We start from the raw sequence: 15,767 nt of genomic DNA, 5'->3' as shown, positions 1-15,767 counted from the left end.
GTTTGCAAAAACTTCGTCTGTCCTACACTTGGCTTCTGGGAGGAAGCAAAGGTCTTGAGGGCTGCATTCAGACCTTGGGCTGTGCATTGGAGCACCCCAACTTAGAGGAACTACACAAGCATATCCAATTTCACCCTTGCTTTTCCATATTTGCTTGGAACCCTTAGCTTGTGCTGTTAGACAACGTAGGGAGATCTATGGAGTAGTCCATAATAAGGTTGAATATAAACTGATTTCATGTGTAGATGATGTTCTTCTGATTATTTCTAAACCTCATTTTACTATTTCCATGTTTGTGCAGATGATATATATCTTTGGTTAAATATCCTGGTACTCTATTAACTGGGGCAAATTGGAATTGATGCCTATAGGTGAAAATTTACTTAACCATTCATTTAAGGAGTATCAGTTCCACATTTGTTCCAAATCTATTAAATATTTAAGTATGGTAATACCATACTTTTGTAATGGTCCAGACCTATGAATAAATAGCAGCACAGTGTTATTCATTGCACTGTGCTGGGGCCCTGGGGAGAGAAATCTGGTGCACAGAAGATCCTGTGGCAGAGAAATATTGTGTCAAGATTTAGAGCAGCTGAAGCAGCCGGTAGTTTACTTCAAACTAAAGAACTTTGACAAAAAATAAATACTTGCCTTCCAAAATATCAGCAAAAAAGCACTTGCAAGTAATACGTCAGTTGTAACACCAACATCCACGTCCTGAACATTCACCCTCTCTTCCCTACAAGCTCGGTTACTCAATGGATCTGGTTCTGCTAACCATAGAATAGATGTGATTCAAATACTGTCTGAATTACACTTACTGCCTTTATATCAGGCACTTAGACTGAGCATAGAGGGGTAAAATGTGTGTTGGAATTTGTGATTAAATCACCAAGGAAGAGCCATCTTAGCTGCAGCCTGTTTTTGGGTGGAAATAATGCCAGAACCCCCCTAATAATGTAATCTTTCTGTAAATCGGGTCCTCCCTTAGAGAGGGCACGTATTGTGGTGATACCTGGGTGGGTTCGATTTGTCAGCCACAACACCCAATTGGAAGGTCCCTAAATGCTGGGTTCAATCTGGCCAATGGGGCACAGTCTTAGTGTATCGAGGGACCTATATATGCCCATGCACGTGTCCCAGAGCTTCCTCTTTCGGTTCGTGCATCGGAACACCCGCCCACGTCTCCCTATTTTCATGGCTTGTGCACTTGACCTTGCTATGCTGTCATGTGTCGTCTGTCATTGGGACAGGGGCATGGCAGGAATTTTCCCCACTTGGCTGATTGGCTGTTGCCATTTGGGTTTTGCCTGCCACGTAGCAAATCATCACAACTTGTAAGGTTGCGGATAGGCTTTGGTTCAGGTGATAGGGATGGGAGAACGCTCTCACCATCCCTATGTGAAGGATATTCCGTTAAAGGAATCCAGGGACTCGATGGTTTCGTCAACCCCAGAGAGGGGGTTGTGCCCGTGCCTGAGTCCAGGGGGACATTTGGGTGGTGGAGAGAGCCTATTCCCAGCTTTCCGCTTATCCAGGTGTTGACACTTGGCTGACCTAAGCTGGAACCCTGGGTCAGCGCTACCTGTAGAGCAGGGAGCTAGTCCAACCAGAGTCTATGCAACCACTCACTTGCTGTAATCAATAAAGTTGTGGCCTAAATTCTGCCAAAAACGAAACAAAATATTTGAGTCATGTGTGAATTCTTTTTCTTCTCAATATCTACAATTGTTTTTCTTTGCCAAGGAACTCAATTTGTTTTTTGTTTTTTGTTTTTTTTTGGAAAAGTACAGATGGAGTTCTATTTATAATTAAGTATCTAATTGCATCTTTTATATGCCTGTTGTCTTTGTCCATGGAGTTTTCTTGGCAGGGATACTGGAGTGGCTTGACAGTTCCTACTCCAGGTGGATCACGTTTGGTCCAAACTCTCCACTATGACCTGTCCATCTTGACCTGTCCATAGCTTCCCTGAGTAATTCAAGCCCCTTCGCCACGACAAGGCAGTGATCCATGAAGGATCCTGAGAAATCTCTATGTGGGACAAGAAGCTACAGTTAGAACTGGATATGGAACAACTGATTGGTTCAAAATTGGGAAAGGAGTACGACAAGGCTGTATATTGTCTCCCTGCTTATTTAACTTATATGCAGAATTCATCATGCGAAAGGCTGGACTGGATGAATCCCAAACCGGAATTAAGATTGCCGGAAAAAATATCAACAAGCTCAGATATGCTGATGATACTACTTTGATGGCAGAAAGTGAGGAGGAATTAAAGAACCTTTTAATGAGGGTGAAATAGGAGAGCGCAAAATATGGTCTGAAGCTCAACATCAAAAAAACTAAGATCATGGCCACTGGTCCCATCACCTCCTGGCAAATAGAAGGGGAAGAAATGGAGGCAGTGAGAGATTTCACTTTCTTGGGTTCCATGATCACTGCAGATGGTGACAGCAGTCACGAAATTAGAAGACGCCTGCTTCTTGGGAGAAAAGCAATGACAAACCTAGACAGCATCTTAAAAAGCAAAGACATCACCTTGCCGACAAAGTTCCATATAGTTAAAGCTATGGTTTTCCCAGTAGTAATGTACGGAAGTGAGAGCTGGACCATAAAGAAGGCTGATCGCCGAAGAATTGATGCTTTTGAATTATGGTGCTGGAGGAGACTCTTGAGAGTCCCATGGACTGCAAGAAGATCAAACCTATCCATTCTCAAAGAAATCAGCCCTGAGTGCTCACAAGAAGGACAGATCCTGAAGTTGAGGCTCCAGTACTTTGGCCACCTCATGAGAAGAGAAGACTCCCTAGAAAAGACCCTGATGTTGGGAAAGATGGAGGGCACAAGGAGAAGGGGACGACAGAGGATGAGATGGTTGGACAGTGTTCTCGAAGCTACTAACATGAGTTTGGCCAAACTGCGAGAGGCAGTGAAGGATAGGCGTGCCTGGCGTGCTCTGGTCCATGGGGTCACGAAGAGTCGGATACGACTGAACGACTGAACAACAACAAAATCTAATTGCATAGCTTTGCTTAGACTTGACAGACTTGATAAGGATAAAAGAGGAAACAAGATGGCGCTTGTAAATATGACACAGCATGGAAAATGAGAACTCTTCCCTTCTTCGAGGGAAGTGGGAAATACTTGCTGGCGGACTTTATAATGGCTTGAAATAACAATTTGGGATAACATATAGGCATCTGTTTGCAGAATTTCTTCAATATGAGTGAGAGAGGCGGCTTAATGGATGTCTAGCAGCCCCCCTCTGGGGTCCGGAGTGGGGGCTGTGTGGTCTCCAGAAAAGCTAATCGATCACCTAATGATTTATATCTGTGGGATACAGTTCATTTACATTGCAATATTGCAAACAGTATGCTCAACAAATAATGGGGAAACTACAGCATCAATAAATTTTTAGGTTTAGACAACAGCCTGGATTGAAATACAGTGGTACCCGCTAGACGAATGCCTCGCTAGACGAAAAACTCGCTAGACGAAAGCATTCGTCTAGCGGGAGGCTGCCCCGCAAGACGAAAAAGTCTATGGGGCTGCCTCGCAAGACGAAAAAATTTCGTCTTTTTTTTTTTTTTCGTTTTGCGGAGCGCGGCTCCCATTGCCGCTCCGCAAGACGAAAACCCCGCTAGACGAAAATTTTCGCGGGACGAATTATTTTCGTCTAGCGGGGCACCACTGTAACTTGTTAGTTGTTGCATCATTAAACTTCAAAGGATAGATTTGGACAACAGCCCAGATTGCTGCACACACACGCGCACGCACACACAAATAAAGCTGTATTTGATGGATGAAAGGATTTATGATTTCTGACATGACTGAGAATCACTTAGCCAGGAATGGAAAACACTAAAATAATAAGACTGGAATGTGGAAAATATGAGAACAAAAACAAAGCAGGACAAAGATATTGGATATATATTCCAAGGTTCAGACTATGGGAAGCCCGAAAAGAATTGATAATTAATAATTTGATTGTAATTTGGTTGTTTTTTTATTTTAGTTTATTGTTTTTAATTGGATCACTATGATTTGATGGATATGATAATTGGCTGTCTTTATTGGAAAATTAATAAAAAAGACTTTTTTAAAATAAAAAAAAGTTTATTTGTGTTTATTGCAACAGTTCTGCCCAATTATTCAGTGTATGAGCTGCTGTAACTCCATGTTCTGAACAACCCCCCACCCCATGAACAATCCATATCTCAAAGTTCAACATGTTTTAAATGGCCTTTTGCAACAAGGAAAAAATTATTCTCCCCTCCTGAGAACACACCCATTGTGCTCTCTATATCTGTAAATAATGTTTCCATGCCCTCTGTTAACTGTTCTTGAATCAAAAGATTTCACTACTGAATTCCAATTTTTTACAATATTTGTTTTAGCAGTCCTGGTCAATTTTGCTATTAAATCAATATTTTGAAATGCAGGAGCTGCCAAAGACTAAGAATTTTAAGAGGAAGACACTCAAATCTCCAAGGTAATATAGCACAATTAAAAATAAAATGTAAACATTTAGATACTTCTTAAAAGTTTGAAATGTAACAATCAGAAAAGGAGCCATGAACATGCCTTTAAATTTAAGAAGGTACATTTGCAAGGCAAGTATATGTTTTTCATCATTGCTTTGCTGGACAACAGTTGTCAAAAATGAGTCATTTAACAACCGGTTTTTCTTGTCAGATGCTCCTTTGTGTTCAGAGAAGGTCTGAGTACGATTATGTAGCACTTGGGAAAGAAGATGCAGCCCAGTAGCCCAGCACTGGAGGCCAAGATGGAGAAGATCTGCACAGCTACCATGTATTTCCCCTTTGTGCTCAGGTAGGAGGGCACAAACGTGATCCAAACACTGCAGAAGACCAGCATGCTGAAGGTGATCAGCTTGGCTTCATTGAAGGCCCCAGGCAGCTTCCTGGCCAGGAAAGCCACTGTCAAGCAGAAGGAGGCCAGGAAGCCCATGTAGCCAAGGGCAGCATAAAACATGGCAACAGACCCTTCATTGCATTGTAGGATGATCTCTCCAGCCTGGGACCTCATGTCAGACTCTGGGAAGGGTGGAGAGATTCCCAGCCAGATAGTACAGATGAGAACTTGGACACTGGAGCAGGAAATGACAATGGAATTGGCCAAACTCTTCCCAAGCCATCTCCTCATCGTGTTTCCTGGCTTTGTGGCCAGGAAGGCCAGCACCACAGTGATGGTTTTTGCCAACACAGAGGAAACGGCAACTGAAAAGATGATGCTGAAGGCCACTTGTCGGAGAAGACAGGTCACTTTTCTTGGCCTTCCAATGAAGAGTAAGGAGGACAAAAAGGAAAGCAAGAGGGAGATGAGGAGGATATAGGAGAGTTTCCGGTTGTTGGCTTTGACAATGGGAGTTTCTCGGAATATAATGAATATTCCTAGCACAACACCTGTGGTTAAGGATAAGAATAGGGCAAAGGAAGTTAGGAAGATCCCCAAATATTCTTCATAAGACAGAGAGTTGATGATCTTGTGGAAACACAGATCTCTGGCCTGGTTTGGATGCTGATCTTCTGGACACCTGGTGCAATGCTCTGCATCTGGAATGAACACAAGGAATATCAACTTTACAACAAAACCAGGGAGAGCAATTATTTGTATTAAGAATATTATGGAACAGGAAAACCTGAGACAACTGTTATATCTTCAGTTGGTGATAAACCAATGGGGAGAGGGTTCCACATACCAGGAACCGCAATACAGGGAAGATTTCCAGTTGGGTGCCATAGCGATCAGTCGGGGGAATTTCACTCCGAGATTCCCCAACGCGGCAAGGGGGAGGGGAACCCGCAACCGCGCTGCGGATCCCTGAACAACCCCAGGAAGAGCGTCCTGGGGGCATGGTGATCTGGCGGGTGCTCATTACGTCTCCCCTGCTCCCCGGTAAGCTCTAATAAGAGCTGCCGAGAGCGAGCGAGCTGGGAGACGGAGCACTGTGGATCCAGCGGCTACCCTTGCTGCGTGAAGCTGCGACTGCTGATTGCCAGGAACGCTCAATTTCTCCTTTAAATTTGGACTGGAATCATTCGAACTGTGAGTAAAAAAAAAGCAATTGAAACCAATTTGGAAGATGTAAGGGATTTAAAATAACGGAGGTTGGTCCCTTGCGGTTGAAACAGAAGGAACAGTGTAACAGCGCAACCAAGGCTGCTGCCAAAAGTTGGGGGGGGGGAATTGAAAACTTCTGTGACTGGTTCCTCAAAAGGGGGGGAGAGATTTAAGGTTTAAATGTTACAAATTTGGATTTGGAAAAAGTTACCCTCTTTTTCCAAGGTCTTGAAATATTTAGCAAGAAATTTAGACATTATGGCAGTTGGTGTTATAGTATAACGGATTGTTTTGACTACAAAGTTGTTTTTTGACCTTGAAAATGACAAAGGGAAAATGAATGGTCTGATGCTTTTTTTTAAAAAAAAAACTTTGGAATTGCTACAAGAGATGGAACAGACTATGAGAGCTTCGAATCGGACTTTGGAGGTGGCAGTGCCAGCCCTAGAGGAACTTAAGGAATTGGAGGGAAAAGTGAAAGAAATAAAACCAACCATAGACTTTTCGTTAAGCGGAGTACAACAAAAAACAGGAAGGAGTGGTGTGGCATTCAACCCAGAAGGACTGTTTTGCAAAGAGGAAGACAAAGAGGAAGGAATCTTTAAAGATGAGTATGTAAAGAACTTATTAGAGCTTACCCCTTCATGGATCACTGCCTTGTCGTGGCGAAGGGGCTCGAATTACTCAGAGAAGCTATGGACAGGTCAAGATGGACAGGTCATAGTGGAGAGTTTGGACCAAACGTGATCCACCTGGAGAAGGAACTGGCAAGCCGCTCCAGTATCCCTGCCAAGAAAACTCCATGGACAAAGACAACAGGCATATAAAAGATATGACGCTGGAAGATGAGCCCCTCAGGTCGGAAGGCGTCCAACATGCTACTGGGGAAGAGCGGAGGACAAGTACAAGTAGATCCAGAGCTGATGAAGCGGCTGGGCCAAAGCCGAAAGGACGCTCAGTTGCGGATATGCCTGGAAGCGAAAGGAAAGTCCAATGCTGTAAAGAAAAGTATTGCATAGGAACCTGGAATGTAAGAACCATGAACCTTGGTAAGCTGGATGTGGTAAAAAATGAGATGGCAAGAATAAACATTGACATCCTAGGCATCAGTGAACTAAAATGGACAGGAATGGGCGAATTCAGTTCGGATGACTATCATATCTACTACTGTGGACAGGAATCCCGTAAAAGAAATGGAGTGGCCCTCATAGTCAACAAAAGAGTGGCGAAAGCTGTACTGGGATGCAATTTCAAAAATGATAGAATGATCTCGATACGAATCCAAGGCAGACCTTTTAACATCACAGTAATCCAAGTTTATGCACCAACTACCAGTGCTGAAGAAACCGAAATTGACCAATTCTATGAAGACTTACAACACCTTATAGAAATGACACCAAAGAAGGATGTTCTTCTCATTATAGGGGATTGGAATGCTAAAGTAGGGAGTCAAGAGATAAAAGGAACAACTGGCAAGTTTGGCCTTGGAGATCAAAATGAAGCAGGGCAAAGGCTAATAGAGTTCTGTCAAGAGAACAAGCTGGTCATCACAAACACTCTTTTCCAACAACACAAGAGACGACTCTACACATGGACATCACCAGATGGGCAACATCGAAATCAGATTGATTATATTCTCTGCAGCCAAAGATGGAGAAGCTCTATACACTCAGCAAAAACAAGACCTGGAGCTGACTGTGGCTCAGATCATCAGCTTCTTATAGCAAAATTCCAGCTTAAACTGAAGAAAGTAGGAAAGACCACTGGGCCAGTAAGATTCAATCTAAATCAAATTCCTTATGAATACACAGTTGAAGTGAAGAACAGGTTCAAGGATTTAGATTTGGTGGATAGAGTACCTGAAGAACTGTGGATGGAGGCTCGTAACATTATACAGGAGACAGCAACAAAAACCATCCCAATGAAAAAGAAATGCAAGAAAGCAAAGTGGCTGTCCAATGAGGCCTTACAGATAGCGGGGGAGAGAAGACAAGCAAAATGCGAAGGAGATCGTGAAAGATACAGGAAATTGAATGCAGATTTCCAAAGAATAGCAAGGAGAGACAAGAGGGCCTTTCTAAACGAGCAATGCAAAGAAATAGAGGAAAATAACAGAATGGGAAAAACCAGAGATTTATTCAAGAAAATTGGAGATATGAAAGGAACATTTCGTACAAAGATTACCACAATTAAGGACAAAAGTGGAAAGGACCTAACAGAAGCAGAAGACATTAAGAAGAGGTGGCAAGAATACACAGAGGAATTATACCAGAAAGATATGGAGGTCTCATACACCCCAGGTAATGTGGTTGCTGACCTTGAGCCAGACATCCTAGAGAGTGAAGTCAAATGGGCCTTAGAAAGCCTCGCTAACAACAAGGCCAGTGGAAGTGATGATATTCCAGCTGAACTATTTAAAATTTTAAAAGAGGATGCTGTTAAGGTGCTACACTCAATATGCCAGCAAGTTTGGAAAACTCAGCAGTGGCCAGAGGATTGGAGAAGATCAGTCTACATCCCAATCCCAAAGAAGGGCAGTGCCAAAGAATGCTCCAACTACCGCACAATTGCACTCATTTCACACGCTAGTAAGGTTATGCTTAAAATTCTACAAGGCAGGCTTAAGCAGTATGTGGACCGAGAACTCCCAGAAGTGCAAGCTGGATTTCGAAGGGGCAGAGGAACCAGAGACCAAATTGCAAACATGCGCTGGATTATGGAGAAAGCCAGAGAGTTCCAGAAAAACATCTACTTCTGCTTCATTGACTATGCAAAAGCATTTGACTGTGTCGACCACAGCAAACTATGGCAAGTTCTTAAAGAAATGGGAGTGCCGGATCACCTCATTTGTCTCCTGAGAAATCTCTATGTGGGACAAGAAGCTACAGTTAGAACTGGATATGGAACAACTGATTGGTTCAAAATTGGGAAAGGAGTACGACAAGGCTGTATATTGTCTCCCTGCTTATTTAACTTATATGCAGAATTCATCATGCGAAAGGCTGGACTGGATGAATCCCCAACCGGAATTAAGATTGCCGGAAAAAATATCAACAACCTCAGATATGCTGATGATACTACCTTGATGGCAGAAAGTGAGGAAGAATTAAAGAACCTTTTAATGAGGGTGAAAGAAGAGAGCGCAAAATATGGTCTGAAGCTCAACATCAAAAAAACTAAGATCATGGCCACTGGTCCCATCACCTCCTGGCAAATAGAAGGGGAAGAAATGGAGGCAGTGAGAGATTTCACTTTCTTGGGTTCCATGATCACTGCAGATGGTGACAGCAGTCACGAAATTAGAAGACGCCTGCTTCTTGGGAGAAAAGCAATGACAAACCTAGACAGCATCTTAAAAAGCAAAGACATCACCTTGCCGACAAAGGTCCGTATAGTTAAAGCTATGGTTTTCCCAGTAGTAATGTACGGAAGTGAGAGCTGGACCATAAAGAAGGCTGATCGCCGTCGAATTGATGCTTTTGAATTATGGTGCTGGAGGAGACTCTTGAGAGTCCCATGGACTGCAAGAAGATCAAACCTATCCATTCTCAAAGAAATCAGCCCTGAGTACTCACTAGAAGGACAGATCCTGAAGTTGAGGCTCCAGTACTTTGGCCACCTCATGAGAAGAGAAGAATCCCTAGAAAAGACCCTGATGTTGGGAAAGATGGAGGGCACAAGGAGAAGGGGACGACAGAGGATGAGATGGTTGGACAGTGTTCTCGAAGCTACTAACATGAGTTTGGCCAAACTGCGGGAGGCAGTGAAGGATAGGCGTGCCTGGCGTGCTCTGGTCCATGGGGTCACGAAGAGTCGGACACGACTGAACGACTGAACAACAACATGTAAAGAACAGCATATTGCAAAAGAAGGGAAGAGAATTGCAAACAGTTTGGATTGTATCATGTAAAGATGATGATCTGAGAAACAGTACACTGCAAAAGAAGAGAAGAGAACGGCAAACAGCTTTGACTGACTGTCGGGCTCGGAAACTTGTGAGAGTTGGAGTGGGATAAGTTGGATATACTTTGATTTGTTTTTCCCTGTATAAGTGGTTAATACGATTGGAACTGGATTTTGGCGTTAATGAAGATATGTTTAAAAATTTGGAGGATAGAGGTGGGAAAAATAGCTAACAATTTTGAGACTGGAGGAAGGGAAGGGTGCAAAAAAAGAAATTTAGGAGTATAAAATTAGGTTGGAGTAAGGGAAAATGATAAGGGCCTAGGAAAGTTTCAGAAGATGTTAGGAGCCAAGGTATAAAAAAATAAAAGGAGTTAGTTTAAGTAGCAATAGGATTGGTAAGAAGGAAAATGATTTTAGTGTTATATGATTTTCTAAAAAAAAAAAGTAAGGAAATGGAAAGGTAAATGTAATATTGGGGTAAAAATAGATATGTCTATGAATTTGGAAAACTGATAAAGAGGGTAGATAATGAACTCAACAGGGGGGGGACCTGAGGAAGTCAACTCGAAAATGAACTTGAGGAAAGGAAGAATATCTGGCCTACAGAAATGGGCCAGGACTAAGCAATGATATTGAGTATGTTAATTATTGTTAAATGCGAAATGTTTATTGTCTTTGCCGGTGAGAGAGGGGAGTGAAAATTTGCTTCTCCCAGTGAGGGGGGGGGGGAATGAAAATTTAACGATACTGTAAAGTGGTTAAAATTGTTAAAATCAATTTTTAAAAATTGGAAAAAAGGAACCGCAATACAGGAGGACCTCACTAATATTTCTGATAGGAATAAAAGAATGATAAGCCATGGTGAACCACTTCCTGAAAGGATGTCCATGTTAGGATAAGGGTCCTGAAGCCAAACATTTCTAATATGACACTCAAAAGGGACCTTGTTGGACTCAACTGTATGAGACATTTGTGCCTGACATTCATCTCAGAGTTCATGGTACCTCTTGTGCCAAGTTTGACTAACAGTCAAATTCTCATATCTCAGGATTTTCTTCTACTCTGTGTAGGCTTCCAATTGTCACTGAATGTGTCAATCTAGCATGCATGAAACCCATGAGGAAAATGCCCAGTTGCGTTGTAGCAGTGCATCAGTTCTAGAACTCCCCTTTAATAAACCCCGGAGACCAGAAAGGTCCTTTGTCCTCTTCCCCCAGGGCAGATCTTCCTGCTGGTGTCACCCACCTTCCTGAGTGGCTATTGTTCCTTCCGCACAGGGAACGCAGTCATAGCAGCAGAGCAGCATTCCTTTCTGAGCTACCTTGAAGAATCCAGGCTGGCAACTTTCCACACACCTGGAAGTAGGCAGGGGCTAAGCATAAAGGGGCATCAAGGAGAATATGTTAAGGCTGATGTAATAAGGATGATTACAATGTATTACTTAATTAATTATCTTTAACCACATTTGTATATTGCATGATTGCAGGAAAACCTCTAATGATAATCTTTCCCTGTTTGATCGAAACCCTATTTCCTTCCGCTTCCCTTCCTCTGTTGCTCAGCTGTCTTTCAGTTTGGTTTGTTAAATCTTCAAAACATAGACCTCCCCTCTTGGACTTGATAAAGTGTCATGATCACTGTATAAAAAAGAGGTAGCTAATTTTTTTCTCATTACAGGGTCTTAGTGGAACCTTCTGTTGGTTTCCCCAAAGTATCAAAGTGGGCATGATTGAGAACCACAGCTCTCAAGTCCTCAGTCCAATAGTTTTTCCCATCAGATTTTTTCCAGTACTCTAACTTATTTTTTTATTTCATTGTACAATTCAGTTTTATAAAACATATTTGCAGAGACATATTTTATCAGGAGCGAGGTCTCTCAAAACCTTTCAGCATCATTGTATAGCTGCAGCAGACATACAGGAGCACAGTAAAACCATTTCCAGAAAATAATGCTTTTTCTTTTTAAAAGTGGTGCTAGGTGCCACATAGAATTTGGGGGAGTGGGGTCCAGATATCAGCCACCCTTCATTGAAATACCTGATGAACAGGTGAAGCGGTTCCTCTCCCTGCAACCTGTGTTTGAAATGGAGCCGGGACTGTATTTTCTAACAATATTATTTCATTCACCAAAAGGGTTAGAAGAGGAACCAAATGCAAAAGTTGAGGGATGGTTAAATTTCCTTGAAGGGTTCAAGTGAGGAGGCTATCTCTTCTTGCAAACAAATCTATTGCACACCTTTCTGGAAGTTGCTCCATAGAGCATGGATTTACAGGAGCATTTCAGGAAATATTGCCAGCACTGAGGTTGCTAAAAGCCACACTGTCTTACATATTTTTTCTTGTTTAAGTATGACAGGGGATGGAGGAAACCATTGGCCACCTCTTCTAGTTACTAAAATAAACAACCGCCTAGAAATTGCACCCCCAAAACAGCTGAATCCTGCTTATACACAGTTTCACAGGGACCTACTCTTAAATCTTCAAGAAATGCAGAAGACATTCGAAGGTAGCCCCACACAGAGCATGGTGAATGTCAGGAATTCCCAGCTTGATAACACAGTAAGCGTAGATAATTAAAAAGGAGGATTTATTGCAAAAAACAAACAGATAGCTAACACAGCCGCCGCTATTCACATTCAAGATTACTCTTCTGAAGATTCCTTCCAATGTCTACAGAATGTATTGAGCTGACGCCCCTTCCATCGCTTGTTTTGCTTCCTGTCTAGCAGTCCTCCCACTCGACAACTCCTCGGACTTAGTGGATCAGCTCCACCTTCTCCCTTTTCTGAGAGAATACCTCTGTGCCTGTTTGCGCCTATTTGAGCTTCCTGAGAGCTTTGGCTGAGTTCCAGTCTGCTTTCAGATGTTCCCTTGGCAACCAGCATTCCAAGGGGTGGGGAAGTCTCCTCTGACTGCTGCTCAGTCTGTGTCCAATCCAACCCTCTCAGTTCTGCAGCTGTCTGGAAAGTCCCACTAAGAGCTGGCTTGTTCCTGACAGTGACATGATTTGAGCTTATCTCATGGGAAATCCAGTAAAATGAAACAAATTATTTTCCCCACCTGGTTGTGCCATCCGGGGCATACAATAGCATTCTGGTCGATGGTGCACTGTAGGTCAAGGGATCTCTGTATATTGATGCTCCCAATCTTCTCTCTAAGGAGGGACTTATTGGGAAACACCACCCAGTTCACGATGTCCAAGTCAGCTGCTAGTTCCCCATTCTCATCCAAATACACTCCGTCCATTGAAGAATTGTAAAATTGGGCGTCTCCCAGGAAAGAGTGGAGCTAGAATGGCAGAGAAAAGGGCCACATATAGAACAGTGGAACAACACTGCCAATTCAACTCTGTGCATTTCATGCTTGGATCTGCTCTCATTTGGGATTGGTTACGGGGTGTCAGGGACTGGTTGGGCAGTTTGAGGAATTGTAGGAAGCACCAGCCAGAGAATTTCCAAGGAAACCCTCAGGGTAGGAGGCTCAGAGCCAGAGGATTGGTGGTGGGAAACTAAGGATAAGTCAAAGGAAAAGGTTGTAATGAGGGGCTGGATGCTAACAATCTCCTTTCCCTTCCTCCCCCACAACAAACACTGTGGGGCTGAGAGACTTCAGAGAAGTGTTACTAGCCCAAGGTCACCCAGCAGCTGCATGTGGAACAACGGGGAAGCGAACCCAGTTCACCCGATTACGAGTTCACTGCTCTTAACCACTACACCATGCTGGCTCAAGAGGCTGCCGGAGAATCTGAGGGCCTTTTGGGAATGATACATACAGAAGTATCAAAATTGTACTGAAATTTATTTCTGTATGCAACTACAGAAGCTACTCTCCTAGAAAAGGAAAGAAGCAGAAGGAGAAATGGCAAAAATTACCAGACGAATAAGAAATCTTGATAAACTTTTTATGAAATAATTTTAAATGGTTTATTGAATATTAGCAGATAAATCATGAACGTCTAAAAACATTGGCAGGATTATTGTAATAAACTGAAGTTTCATAAGAATATATATATCTATTCTCATCTTCCCACCCTCCAGACTTCTCATGAAGGAGGCACACGAAGAAGGGCCTCTGACTATGATTGCAGGTATTATATGCTCCTTATAAAAAAATATTCAAGATAAAAAATATTCAAGATACTCTATATAAAATGGAAAATTTAGTTCAAAGCATATTAATGGGAAAAGAGTATAAATGCACCAGAAATGTGACAAATGCCCATATATATCAAAAATATCATAATGAGAACATGAGTCACTCAGTAGGTGCCACAGTATCACCCTAAACAGGAGGGAAGAAGGTTTTTGGAGAGAGAGCCTGTGCAATGCCATCTTCCCTGCTTCCCTGCCCAAGGGAATACTTATGGAGGGGGTGGGAGTCAAATGGGCCACCACAAGGCAAAGAAAAGGTTAGGCCAGTGATGGGGACTGTTACCAGAGAGACTATCATCTGAGAGGAGATAAAAAGGATCCAATTCAGGGTAGTTCACAAAGGGGTTTGCAAAATCTCACCTCCCCAATACAACCCCCAAGTTCTCAGGCAATCTCCAAGACACAGGTAGGTAGCCGTGTTGGTCTGATGCAGTAAAAATATAAAAAATAAATACAAATTGTTCAGTTGCACCTTAGAGACCAACTAAGTTGGTTCTTGGTATGAGCTTTCGTGTACAAAATAATAATAATCATCATCATCATCTCCAAGACAAACATTCTGGAATTGTACAATTGATTGTCTTGTTTGGAAGAGATGTCTGTGGTGGGAAAGGAAATACCTGCCATGGCTGTAGCCTTTGAACTTCCAGACTCTCCTTCAAGCTCCACTTTGATCTAGAGGAATACGCAGCATTTAAGGAACGCGCCACAGCTTGGACACTGTTGTAAATCCTGTAGCTGTTTAAAGATAAAAGTCTTTCCAGGTGATCTTGGGGCAGCACCTCCAGTTCCTTTCTTTCTCGGCATCTTGTCCAGCTTTTCACTGACAATTTATGCTCTAAATAGGAACAAGTAAAAGCTTCCTCCCAAAACTGCTGGAGTGCAAAGAAAAAGGTATCAATATCATCATATTTGTCCCATTTATTCAGCCCAATGGAGAAAGAAAGAATACTGTGGAAATGCTGGAAATCTAAACCACTGTTGATTAACTCAATTAAATCTACACTCAAATCCCACATAGATGTTGTGATCAAGACATTCCCTGTGGTGGCTTTGACCACCTTGTCAAATATTATTTCTGCAAGTTGTATTCCCCTCCAGAAATAAGTAGATTCTACGTAATAAAATAATACATGGACTTGTCGCCACTTTTCTGATGGAGGAACGTTGAACCTCACAAGGTTTGTATTAATTTGTGGAATGCTTAGTGAAATAGCAACACAAATTCCACTCTCTAATAGCACAGGTGTCAATGTCTTCATGAACTTCACTCCATTGTCAGTGTCTGGAGCAATGAGACCAATGAACGTCCATCTGAAGTGATGGAGAAGCTTGACAATCGCTGGGTAAACGGCGTCTTCTTTGGGGACCGTCCGATAGAAAAAGGGGAACTGCCTCTTGTCATTCAGAACATGGGAGCCAAAAGCATGGCTGACCTGGCAAGAAAAGAAGGACTGTTGGCTTGCATTGTTTGGGATCAAAGCTGAAATAATTCATACCCCAAATAGCATATATTTGCCTGGTAAAGACACGTGTGTGTTGCTATTTTGCCCAGACTTACCTTGACACATAAGACTGGATCCCATTATTATCTTTATGAATTCCCTCAGTTCCTGTTTT

General features: G+C 42.5%; 1 protein-coding gene across 1 annotated transcript; it reads right to left on the bottom strand.

The window, feature by feature from the left end:
* Window positions 1–4,677: 4,677 nt before the first annotated feature.
* On the bottom strand, window positions 4,678–14,985 carry LOC117042490 (vomeronasal type-2 receptor 26-like). The gene is made up of 4 exons (XM_033142036.1): window positions 14,768–14,985; window positions 13,057–13,284; window positions 11,242–11,368; window positions 4,678–5,582 (listed from the first exon to the last, which is right to left on the bottom strand). The coding sequence occupies exons 2-4, from the start codon at window positions 13,240–13,242 to the stop codon at window positions 4,678–4,680; spliced, it is 1,218 nt and encodes a 405-aa protein (XP_032997927.1). The 5' UTR covers window positions 13,243–13,284; window positions 14,768–14,985.
* Window positions 14,986–15,767: the final 782 nt, after the last annotated feature.

This window comes from Lacerta agilis, chromosome 2, assembly GCF_009819535.1.
Source record: "Lacerta agilis isolate rLacAgi1 chromosome 2, rLacAgi1.pri, whole genome shotgun sequence".
In the NCBI taxonomy this organism is placed as follows: domain Eukaryota; kingdom Metazoa; phylum Chordata; class Lepidosauria; order Squamata; family Lacertidae; genus Lacerta; species Lacerta agilis.
Note: the sequence above shows the minus strand (reverse complement) of the source record. Positions and strands in the feature narration are given on the sequence as shown.

Bases quoted from the DNA above. Each gene is read 5' to 3' on its own strand.
- LOC117042490 (XM_033142036.1), bottom strand. From the start codon at position 13,242: ATGGACGGAGTGTATTTGGATGAGAATGGGGAACTAGCAGCTGACTTG. The intron at 11,369-13,056 runs GTGGGGAAAATA...CTTTATGCTTAG, and splicing joins GCCCCGGATGGCACAACCAG to CCCCTGCCTACTTCCAGGTG. The intron at 5,583-11,241 runs GTGGGTGACACC...TGTTCATTCCAG, and splicing joins AACAATAGCCACTCAGGAAG to ATGCAGAGCATTGCACCAGG.